The sequence below is a fragment of the Lycium ferocissimum genome, chromosome 8 (assembly GCF_029784015.1).
Source record: "Lycium ferocissimum isolate CSIRO_LF1 chromosome 8, AGI_CSIRO_Lferr_CH_V1, whole genome shotgun sequence".
Taxonomy (NCBI): Eukaryota; Viridiplantae; Streptophyta; class Magnoliopsida; order Solanales; family Solanaceae; genus Lycium; species Lycium ferocissimum.
Genome location: NC_081349.1, coordinates 48,859,545 through 48,871,000, shown reverse-complemented (window position 1 = coordinate 48,871,000; position 11,456 = coordinate 48,859,545). Strand labels below are relative to the sequence as shown.

The 11,456-nt window shown below is 35.3% G+C and overlaps 1 protein-coding gene and 1 long non-coding RNA gene across 2 annotated transcripts; one reads left to right on the top strand and one right to left on the bottom strand.

Annotated features, from left to right (window-relative positions):
* Nucleotides 1-2,296: 2,296 nt before the first annotated feature.
* On the bottom strand, nucleotides 2,297-2,823 carry LOC132068681 (uncharacterized). The gene is made up of 2 exons (XR_009417472.1): nucleotides 2,689-2,823; nucleotides 2,297-2,504 (listed from the first exon to the last, which is right to left on the bottom strand). It is a non-coding gene; the product is annotated as an uncharacterized LOC132068681 (long non-coding RNA).
* LOC132068680 (uncharacterized) lies at nucleotides 2,556-10,639 on the top strand. The gene is made up of 3 exons (XM_059462348.1): nucleotides 2,556-3,097; nucleotides 7,926-8,979; nucleotides 9,259-10,639. Exons 1-3 carry the CDS (start codon nucleotides 3,020-3,022, stop codon nucleotides 9,816-9,818), a joined length of 1,692 nt encoding a protein of 563 aa, XP_059318331.1. The 5' UTR covers nucleotides 2,556-3,019; the 3' UTR covers nucleotides 9,819-10,639.
* Nucleotides 10,640-11,456: the final 817 nt, after the last annotated feature.

Genomic DNA, 11,456 nt, shown 5'->3' with positions numbered 1-11,456 from the left:
AGACACTGCAAATTGAATGATAACTAACATAAATCCAAAAAATATGTATTATGCCTCAACTTAACACCGATCCAAACATAATTTGAAGCATGCATCATACAAATGAGTTTTTCAGTCTAAATTTGCATCGTGTAGAGTAAGAGGAAACGCTTCATACCATACTTTCTCACTTCTATTGCCTGAACTTGAGATTCAAGTTAATAATGAGAGGATTACATCTACTCCACCATATTTCTTGAGAATACAAATAACATTTTCCCCTTATCTAGACAAGTTGCCAAAATCAACTTATTTATGGGAGAAACTATTTTTTCAATTGCCGTTCAAAAACTGAAGAATATAAAATCACCTATTCTTTTATAATGAAACTTAACACATCACATTCATTAATGAGGTGTTTGACCAAGCTTTGGGATAAAATAAGTACTTTTGGGGAGTAGTAGAAACAATTTTTCAGAAGTTAAAAAAATAGCTCTTGCCCAAAAACACTTTTGAGAAAAATACACTTAGAAACACTTTTTAAAAGCTTGGCCAAACACTAATTGCTGCTCAAAAGTACTTTTAAAATTAATTGGCCAAACAGAAACTACTTTTTGCCAAAATTACTTTTTTGAAAAGCACTTTTGAAAATAGAACTTTTCGAAATAAGTTGATTTTAGAAGCTTGGTCAAATAGGCTATAAGTTAACTAAGAGCCTGTTTGGCCTAGCGGCAAAAAACTGCTTATTTTGAGAAGTGCTTTTTAAAAAAGTACATTTGATGAGAAATAGTTTGTGTTTGATTAATTCATTTGAAAAGTGTTTTTTACTGCTTTTAATAAGCAAATTGTGTTTAGCTAATCTTCTTAAAAAATACTTTTGAGTGTCAAATTACGAAAAAGGAAAAGTATCAATGAACGTTCACTATCAAGATTATTTTACCGAGAGAAATTATTATAAATATCATTTCTATTATGAAAGACTTCAATTAAGGTTCTTACATTAAAATTTTAAAATACATATTAAAATTCTCAATTAATGAAATACATAGATAAATAAATAAAATATTAAATATTGATATATTATTAACACAATGATTTAAATATACTAAAAAACTACAACAAAAATAAAATTCTAACACAAAAAATTATTAATCAGAAATTAATAGATTAATGAGGGATAAACTTGATGAATATGTATTTATTGTAGGGATATTTTTGTCTTGGAAGAAATAATTCTCTGCTTCTCCCCAATCACGTAAAAAACTGCTTCTGCTTCATTTAAAAGCAGTTTTACTAATTGGTTAAACACTTCATATATTCAAAAAAGTGCTTTTTCTAAAATAAAAATAAAAACGCTTTTGGCCTCAAAATCGCCAGACCAAACAGGCTCTAAGTACAACAACAACATATCAAATATAATTTCATAAGTGGGGTTTGAAAAGGAAATAAAAAGGTCTATTCATTACTCAAGTTCCAGTGAAGACGAAACGAGATTTCAGTGATTCCATCTTCTATTAATTCTTTATTCAAATTCAATTCCAACAAATAAAATAGAAAATTCTTGCCCCAACCTTGACATGTAAAAAGACGGTTTCTAATAGACACTGGTCTCAATATTAGGTTAAGTAAGTGTTTTCCTTAAAACAATAACGTATCAAAATCTTGATCAAATATATGTTACCATAATGAAGAGAGAGAATATTCAATCCAACGGTCACAGAAGCAAGAGAGGGAGAAGTGATTTTGTCAATCCTCTCCTTCATACAAAAACGTACTCTCTCAATATATATATGTGAGGCTTTAAGCCCTTACCCCTTTTTCTCTCTTCGTTTTTTTCCCTTTGCCCCATAAATAAATACCAAAAAACAACAACACAAACACAGGAAAGAAAGAAAGAAAGAAAGAAGAAAAACCAAAAAACCCTTTTTTTACTTAAAAGACCAAAAACTATAGAGATTCTTGATTATCAACAACTGTGATGGTTATGTATATTTGTTGTTATTATTATTATTCTTGATTATCTTGAGATCTTGTCCATTTACTACAATGTTCTTCACTTTGTAGAGGACAAGGTAAATATATATACACACTCACTAAAAGAACCAAAAAGAATAATCAAGAACCAATTTTTAATCTGATTTTGTTGATTCTGATTTCAGTTTGAAGTTGCCCATTTTGGGTTTTTCTTGGATTTGCCTTTTCTTGATAAAACTCGAAAAAAAAAAAAAAAAAAAAAAGGTTGATTTTTTCACTTTGATTCTTTCAAATTTGAACACCCATTTGATTTTCTTGGACACTTTTGTACTCTTTTTTTTGGGGTTACTGAGACTTGGTGGAATATATTCTAGGGTTTCTTAATTGGATCGGTTAGTAAATTGATTATTTAATTAGGGTTTTGAGTGATTATTTATTGGCGGATCGCGCGGTTAATGGAGGGGAATTAACCCTGGAAAGAATAGAATGATTTAGGCAATGGAAGAAGACTGTAGATATTATTACTAGAATTGTTGGCAAAGTTTATTTACCTTGACGGGGTTTGGAATTACTGTGTTTGAATTGATTTTGAGCAAGTTTAGCTCGACGGGGTTTGGAAGTACTGTGCTTGAATCGATTTGAGCAAGTTTACCTTGACGGAGTTTGGAAATACTGTGTGTGAATTGAATCTTGTGTAGTAAAATTTGAAGTGAGAAGAGCAAGTTTTAAGTTTACGTTCACGGGGTTTGGAATTACTGTGCTTGTATTGATTTGAGCAAGTTTAGCTCGACGGGGTTTGGAATTACTGTGTTTGAACTGATTTGAGCAAGTTTTACCTTGACGGGGTTTGGAATTACTGCATTTGAAGTGTGAAGAGCAAGTTTAAATTATTGGGGTTTTGGATTGATTTCGAGTGTGAGGATTAAATGGAAGTAAATTGAAGCTGGAAAGGAATGTGGGGACATGGTGTATGGACGGGAGTATAATTGCTGGTTCGTTCCGTTAGTGGAGCACTTAATTGGAGAGTATAATTGTGCATTTTTATCTCGAAGTAGAAGTGTGTGCAATGTCTCGCTGCCATAAGTTTCCACCACCAGGATATGAAAAGAAGCCTAGACCGGAAGAGGGTGACTTATTAAAAGAGGTTTGTTCAATTTATATTATCACTGTGTGGATGTGTTCTATTGTTCTAATTATTCCGAACCATACAAAATGATATGCTTTATTGTTCTAGTAATTCTTACTCACTGCCACATTATATGGAGACTATTGGCTGTGGATAGTAATTAATGGCAATTAATTGCTTGGAAATTTAATAGCATGGATGCTTCCGAGGCTACTAGTGTGATTGTCTTTATGTATCGGTAGATGGCATTCTAATGTTGTGATATATCGGGAGAAGACATTCTAAAATAATGCTGAAAATTAGTGTAAATTTATTTAAAGGAAATATAAAGGTATCTGCTTTTTGGTTTTGTTCTTATTAGTACTTAGTACAAGATGTGCTGCATAAGTAGATTGCTGATATCTTCAGTTATCTAAGGTGAAATTGCTAGAACATGTATGAGTTGGCCGGTACTACGTTTTTCCTTAATTGAATCCAATTAAATGGTATGTTGATTTTCTTCCTATTGATGCATTATACTCAATCATGTTGGTGAAATTTGTGCTGGATGCTTGTCATGTTTTTCATCCTTAATGTGGAGTTGATGACTCCTTCCATCAGTGCTTCACGATTACATAATTTCGTTATTTGTGAGGGCTTTTTACTCATAGCTGTGGTTTCAGTTGAATGATCTTGATTTACAGAATCTTAGCTTGGGCATGTGTATTAGTAATTTATAGGATTGTGTCCATAGAAGTCCATGTTTTGCGGAATTGCTACATTTATGGGAGAAGATAACCGCGGAGACAGGGCTAATTTAGTTACTTTGAGATAGCATGAATCTATTTACAGAGGTTAGAGTTCATGGCGTGATTATTCTATGGGCATTCCTGGTACTCTTGTCAAACACTTCATCTTATAGTTTCTTATGTAGCTTGACACGAGTATTGCTTTAGCTCCATCTTCCTTTTCCATTTTTTGTATCTTTCTCAGTTGGCTTTATTATTGATTTTGTCGCCCCTATGGGGATATGAGAATTTTCAATTAAGTAATTTCTTTTTCCTTAAAGGCTGTAAGCTGGCATTTGCTTAGGATCTGTCATGTGTTTGATGTTGGTTGGTGTTCTTGTATATTTGATGGAATTTTGTTTTTCATTTTGTCAATTTTTTAAAACTAGAGTTATTGTTCTTGGATGTATTTTTCTTGCATACATAGTATACTTGCATCAGGCAAGAAGAAACATGTGCAAGTTGTGCAGTTTGCAACGATCTCTGATTTGATATTCTGAAATATTTTGCGGCTTGCTGTTGCCTTTCCTTGGTCTACAGCAGTGCGTTGCCTTTCACCGTTTAGATATGACCTGCAAATAAAGATGAAGAAAGCGTTACAGTATATTTTTATTGATGCTTTGTTTCATCTTCTTCTATGCAAATTGCACATCTCACTGCCCATTTCTTAAGAATCCTTACCAAAAAAAAAAAAAAAAAAAAAAGTATCCATTAGATCTTAAGAATATTTTGTAATTGAATGTTTGAGATTCTCTGTAGTTCTCTTTTTCCGTGTAAGGATGCCAGTATTTGCTCCACAACAGGCTACATTTTTTCCATATTGGTACCTCGTGTCATGAGACTTTTTGTTAAAATTGTTTGTCCAATTGTAGCTGGAAGTAAACTCTTGCTCTTCAAGACATTTGTAGTAATTTTGGACCTTTGGTTCAAACTTATTTTCATTATGGTTGAAAACATTGTTGTAATATTGCAAACAACAACTACGCCTCAATTCCAAGCTAATTGGGTTAGCTATATGAACCCTCACTAACCATGTTGATCCATTTCGACCCATATCAATCCAATATTTGAAGATTTAGATTCTTCAGCACTTGGAAGTACTATTTGTATACAAATCTCTAACAAAACTAAACGACTCCGAACGAACTAAACCTTAATCACACCTATTTGGTATCACCTATATAGATTTTTTCCCATTAAGTCTACATGGACTTCAAGAGATTGTAGGTCTTTACAAACGACTTCCTTCCATATGATTTTAGGTTTAGCTTGTCCCATTTTAACGCCTTTAATCACCATGAAAGCTTAGGGGCCGATGCGTCTGAAAGTTGATTCAAGACATGAAGAAGCGATATCAAGCAACCTTATCTCATTTTATCCTTTATGTGTGTCACTTGCACCTTCAACCGCAATCTAATCATTTCTAACATTGTTTAATCAATATATGATTGCACATCCATCTTAATATTCACCTTTTGTGCGACACTCATCTTGCATATACATTGGACCTTAAAGTCCTAACATTCACCCCTATATAACATTGTCATTGCCTATCTTACGGTCATTTTGTAGAACTTGCATTTCACTTTAGTAGGCGTCCTCTTATTCTGTAACACTCTGGTAACTCTTCTTCTATTCAACCATCCTAGTTTGGTTCTATGTGTAACATCTTCATGTCTTATACCATTCTCCTAGAACATTGAGCCCATATAATTGAATTGTTTGCATTTGGGTACCTCAATCCCGACTAATCTTCCTCAGTTTCCCTCATTTAAGGTTGGCTAAACTTGAAGTATATGCACTCAATCGTCTAATTATGTTAAAGCCCTCGCTCTCTAGAGCCTCTATAGTTCAAACAAAATATCATATACCATGTGACCTTATCCATGAGACCTTATCCTGCATATTGTTAGTTAGCTCATCCTTAATAGGATGAGCTAATACGAGTTCAACATTGATCCTTGGTGTAACCCACAGTTATGGGCAACTCCTTCGTATCTCATACAATTGTTCTTACACTAGTGACTACTCCTTCGTGCTATCCTTCATCTTTATGAGATTTTATATTTTATATGAATTCCTTTCTTTTCCAACACCCACAAAAAACTTTTCTTAGCACTCTATCATATGCCTTTTCTAGTCCAATGAACACCATGTATAGATGCTTTATCCCTCCTAATGAATTTTCATCAATCTTGTTTGCAAGAATATAGCCTGCGTTGTAGATCTGCTTGACATAAATCCAAATTAATTCCCTTCACTTTTACAGTGCCCCTAAGTCAATGATCTATTGCTCTTTCCCAAAGTTATATTGTATAGCTCAAGTTCTATGCCATGATAATTCACCCAAAATTGAATACTTATCTTTTTTGTTCTCATATGTTTTTTTTTTTTTTTTTGGAGATGGTAACAAAAACAATTTTTTGGAGATGGTAACAAAAACAATTGTTATTTTTGTTCTTATATGCTGGAGTATGATTCTCGCCGTTCTCCCTTCGTGATGGGGGAAGTCATTCTCTGTCTTGCACCTGATCAGGTGCCAATGTGGCTGGACTAACTACTTTACCCACAGACCTAAGAACCCTGGGTCATACGACAACGATGTGATGGAACCACTTGCCCATTTTTTAACACACACATGCCTATGTAGTGCGTACGTCCCAACATATTCTGCATTGTCACAATTCATCATAAATTGACTAGTTTTATGCTGGCTGCCACTTGCAAGTTGCAAGTAGCAACCCTCATCCTTTACTCGGACTTGGAATCCATATTGTGAACAATCTCAAATCGTCAGAGTTATTGTATGTGATATTGCTTTAGTTCTTTATACAATAGAGAGATGCCATATTTTCCGAAGTTTTCTGAGGCAATAAGAGTCCTTTGAATGTGAAGTGACAAGAGACCTTGTTATGAAGCAGCTGCATTATGCTATTTCATTCGATAGTACTTGTGCTCGTATTATTTTGTAATGCATGTGAACATATCGTTTATTAATAATTTTTCATTTAGCTGTTTGTGGGCATGTGTATTGTATATAAGATGAGGACAACATTTGGTCATGATGTCCTTATGTGGGTTCCCTTTCGAATTGATTTAGTTCAAATTGGCCTAAAAAAGTGACTAATGCAAGATTTACTTGTTGATGGGTTGAACTGACTTGCCTTTTTGTGTTTAGTCATGAAATTGCTTATTTATCCCTCCTTTGTCCAAAGTAAGGTGGTTGACTTCATGTTCTTGAGGGTTCTCTTTAGAAACTGGTTTTGCTCGTCTTACTTGATCAGGTGTACAGCCTCTGTTTAGTTGGTGAATTCATGATGCTGGAATAAGTTCATCAGTGATACTTTTTGTAGCCGACCCCAACTTTCTTGGGACTGAGACATGGTAGTAGTTGTTGTCATAGTTTTGTAGCTGAAATGCGGTTACACCATTTATGGAACATAAGTCATTGTAAAGGCATTTTGCATGACACCTACTGGAAGACTGGAGAAGTTAAATATGGACCTCTTCCATGAAGATGACTCTCAAAAAGGAGAATGATTAGGAACTATTTGATTTTTAAATGTTTCCAGTCTTGGGTCCTGCTACCATGTAATTGCTTCTAAATTGTTTGTTTTGCGGAAATCTTGTTCTGCACTTTGCTGTTATAGCTTTACATATGGGGCACCAGGTTTAGTCAATGTGATTGTATGCCTTCGTTCAGTGTTTTCTCTTTTCTCATTAAGTAACAATGTTCTTTTTACTTACTAATTTAACATTGCTATTACTCTTTGTTTTGTTTGCTATGATGAATATTTAGGTTCTCAACTGGTTATGGATATTTTTCCTCTTTAACTATTGGAAACATTTGTACTTGAGCATTCTTGAAATAGATCTAGGATTTCTACCTGAACTTTGAGTTCCTCATTTGCTTTCCAAATTTTTGCACTGTATCAGTTATTCATAATTTTGTGCTAGAGTTGTAATTTGGATGTTCCTCGCTTAAGGATGTTGGTATTTGTTATACTTGACGTACTTATAAAAAAATTGTACTCGACCTGTTTTGTATAAACTAATATTTTCCTTTTCATGCTGTGTAGGAGAAGAGCAAGGAGAAAAAGCATAAAAAGGAAAAGAAAGACAAGGAGAAGAGAGAAGGTAAAGAAAAAAGGGATAAAGACAGAAGTGATGGGAAACACAGAGAAAAGAAAGAGAAAAAGGATAAACACAGGGACAAGAAGGAAAAGCACAGGGACAAAAAGAAGGACAAGGACAAGGACAAAGAGAAAAGCAGCATCTCTGAGGAGGCAAGAGTTGCCGTTCCACCCGGGGCTTCTAGTGGAGGGAAGCTTCACGAGAGAGATGAACATAAAGATAGACACATTAGCTCAGAAAAAGAGAGAGATGAACATAAAGATAGACACATTAGCACAGAGAAAGCCAAACTCCCCAATCAGTTTCATGTCCAGCATGGAGAGCAGAAGCCCTTTAAGACCCGCCACTCTGCTGTTGAGACAGAGGACTCAAAATTTGTGCAGGAGTTGGGCAGGAGGATCAGAGATGAAGAGAAGGGTGCGCAAAGTCAGTTGGCGGAGAGATTTCCAGTTGAGTGGAAAAGAGATGAAAAGCCAGAAAGGGTGGGCAAAGTTTTTGGAAATTCGGCTGAAGACAAGGAAAAGAACAAGGAGAAAGGATTTGATAACCATAAGATGGATGCGCAAGCATTCACGGGTGAACATAAAGTTGGAGCTAATGCGATACCTCCCGGCCTTTCTACAATGGCAAAAAGCAATTTTGAAGGAATTCCCCGACCGTTGGAAGAAAATGTTGGGAAGAAGAGAGAGGAAAAACAGAAACATAAAGAAAGACGCGATGGCAAACCAAGAGAGAAAAATAAGGATAAAGACAGGGAAAAGCACAGTCATGGAAAGCAGAAAGACAAGGAAAAAGAGAAGAAAAAGGAAGAGAAGGCGAAGGATAAAAGTGGATTCAAGAAAAGCCAGGAGGATAAATCAAAAGACAACAATAAGAATGATTTTGTTGTTCTTAGTAACAATAAACTTCCACCTGTATCCAAAGAAAACATTGCTGGTACGGTCACCGAGGGAATTGACAGAAAGAGAAAGAATGTTGAAACTAATGGTTTCCTGCATGGTGAGTTTAAAAAACTATTAAAAGCTGCTATTTTCGTTGTATTGACTTTACCTCATACCCTGTGGATGCATCAAAGCTATGCGAGTTATGTATCTGATTAGATTGCCTTGATAGAGTTCTTGTGATTTTGGATGTAGTAGTCTGTTAGGGTATTTGTAGCCCCCATATTTGCTGACTTCTAATGCAAATTGCTTGAATTAAAACAAGCGTGTTCAGCTCTATTTAACCTCCTTTTGGTTTGGCTGATTAGTGTTGCTTCTTTTCTGTTGTGCTATACAGAGAGTGAAGTCAGGCCTGCTAAATTGCTGCGGCCCTCATCCTCTCAGCAGCCAACACAGAATGGAAAGAAATTGGACACTCACCCAAAAGCAGACTTATTTTCCTCTATTAAACAGGGAGTTGCTACTGATACTAGAGTGGAAAACAAGGAGCAGAAGGTGAATGGTAGTCTAGAAGGTCAGCCGTTGTTCAGCGTCAAGGCAAAGGCTCCATCCCCGATTCCTGGTGCTGATCAGATTGCTGAAGCATCTAAAAAACCACTGTTCAGTGTTAAGGCAAAGGCGTCTTCCGTGATTCCTGGTGCTGATCAGATTGCTGAAGCATCTAAAAGACCTCCACATCCCGATTCCAAGTATTTAAGCCAGATACTCACAATTCCTAAAATGGACGATTGGTCTGGATTTGATGACCAGGAATGGTTGTCGGGAAGCAAAAGAACTCCGGCTAAGGATGCTGAAATGTGTCCAGATGAAGTCAATAAGGAACATTGTGTATGGTCTGAAGCTTTGCAAATAGACTCTGCTGATATTTGTGCTCTGCCATATGTTATACCTTATTGAATGCTGTTAACATGATCTGACGTGATGATTTCCAAGGACGAAGCTCTTTCACTGTTGCAGCATCGAGCATCTGGCTTCCAACGGCCCATAGTCAGTTTTTGGTCAGATTCTTTCTCACCCCTCTTAGCTCTGGTGGCTATGCTGGTGGCAGTTTGTTCTGGAGTCGATTCAAGATCTCGATCAGGGTTTCCTCCGAAACCTATATGAGTTCCATTGGACTCATAAATGATACATTGGAAGATCTTTGTTGGGCGTTCCTGTAACAATAGGTTGATTGTTTTGCTCCATATCTTCCCAAAGGAAAAAGGATCTTTAAGAGTTATCAATCACCACGGCTGTACCTTGCGGTAGCTTAAACGGAGGGGCGATGGAAACGGGACAAGTGTGTCTAGGAAGATGCATAAGCTTGTGCAAGTTTATTCTATTTGCTTAAAAGCTTGGGATGCTCTTTCCAATTGAGTGTAAAAGAACTAGCTTTTGTGGTCTTTACAAATCCACAATTTTGATTTGTAACATAGTATTACTATAGTTGTAAGATAGAAGGGGATAAAAAGGACAAACAAAAGGGAAGAAAAAAAGTAGTAGTTGCATTCATTTGATTCACTGAGGTACAAGGTTTAGCTTATAATCGATTTCCATTTTTTGGAAATGCCACATATAACATGAGGTTTCAAAGTTAATTGCGACGAAAATTAAGGGATGTACATTGGAAGTAGACCCTTTCTTGTTTAGGGGTTTTCTTTGAAGTTTCTAAAAGCAGTTCATGAAACACACTTTTCTTGGTTATGAGATCTCTATAAATAGTTTCAATTGAATGTATAGATTGTCTATGCAGTCTGTAACCGTACAATTTCTGAAAGCATTTTTTCCTACATGATAAGATAACAGGAAACCTTTTGCTACGTTATCGGTGTGTTCGATATGGCGAAAAACATTTTCTAGAAATATTTTTTCAATTTTCCCGGTGTTTATTAGGCCAGTATATAATAGAAAATATTTTTTCTAGGAAAATAAGGTGGCCTTTCAAGCTTGTCTCGTTCTTAGTAACGCCCCCAACCTTTACCCCGTTACCATCCCGCCCTCGCCGCCCCAAAACTCCCACTGCCTACACCATACCAACCGCACAATATTTCTAGATCACATATAAATGATCTTGGAATAATATTTTTTTTCTTTACATACCAAACACTAAAAAATAAGGAAGAAATTCACTTTTTTTTTAAAAATATTTTTTAAAATTTGCAATCACTTTAGGATTTCAGGAATTTGATAAAGAACAATCAAGAACTTAAAAGAAAAATCAAGTAATGTGCGGCTGCTAAAAAGAATTATGAAGAAATGAAAATAAATCAAATGGCAATAGAATGAATTTAAGAAAGTGATTCTTGAATTCAAGAACGGTTCAAGACAAGAACGGTTCGAGACTTGAACTTCAGGATAAGTCTAGTTCTCAAAATTGATTCTTAACAACAATTAGTCCAAAAGAACTAATCATATTTGGTAGAGAATTAATCTAAGAATTAAATTCTGAATCCTGACCCCCTTTAGGATAACGAGAAATATAATAAGTTGAAACTTGTCGAAACTTGTCACCTTTCTTGAATACCTAGAAGTAATCTAAGATATGACAAAAACAAC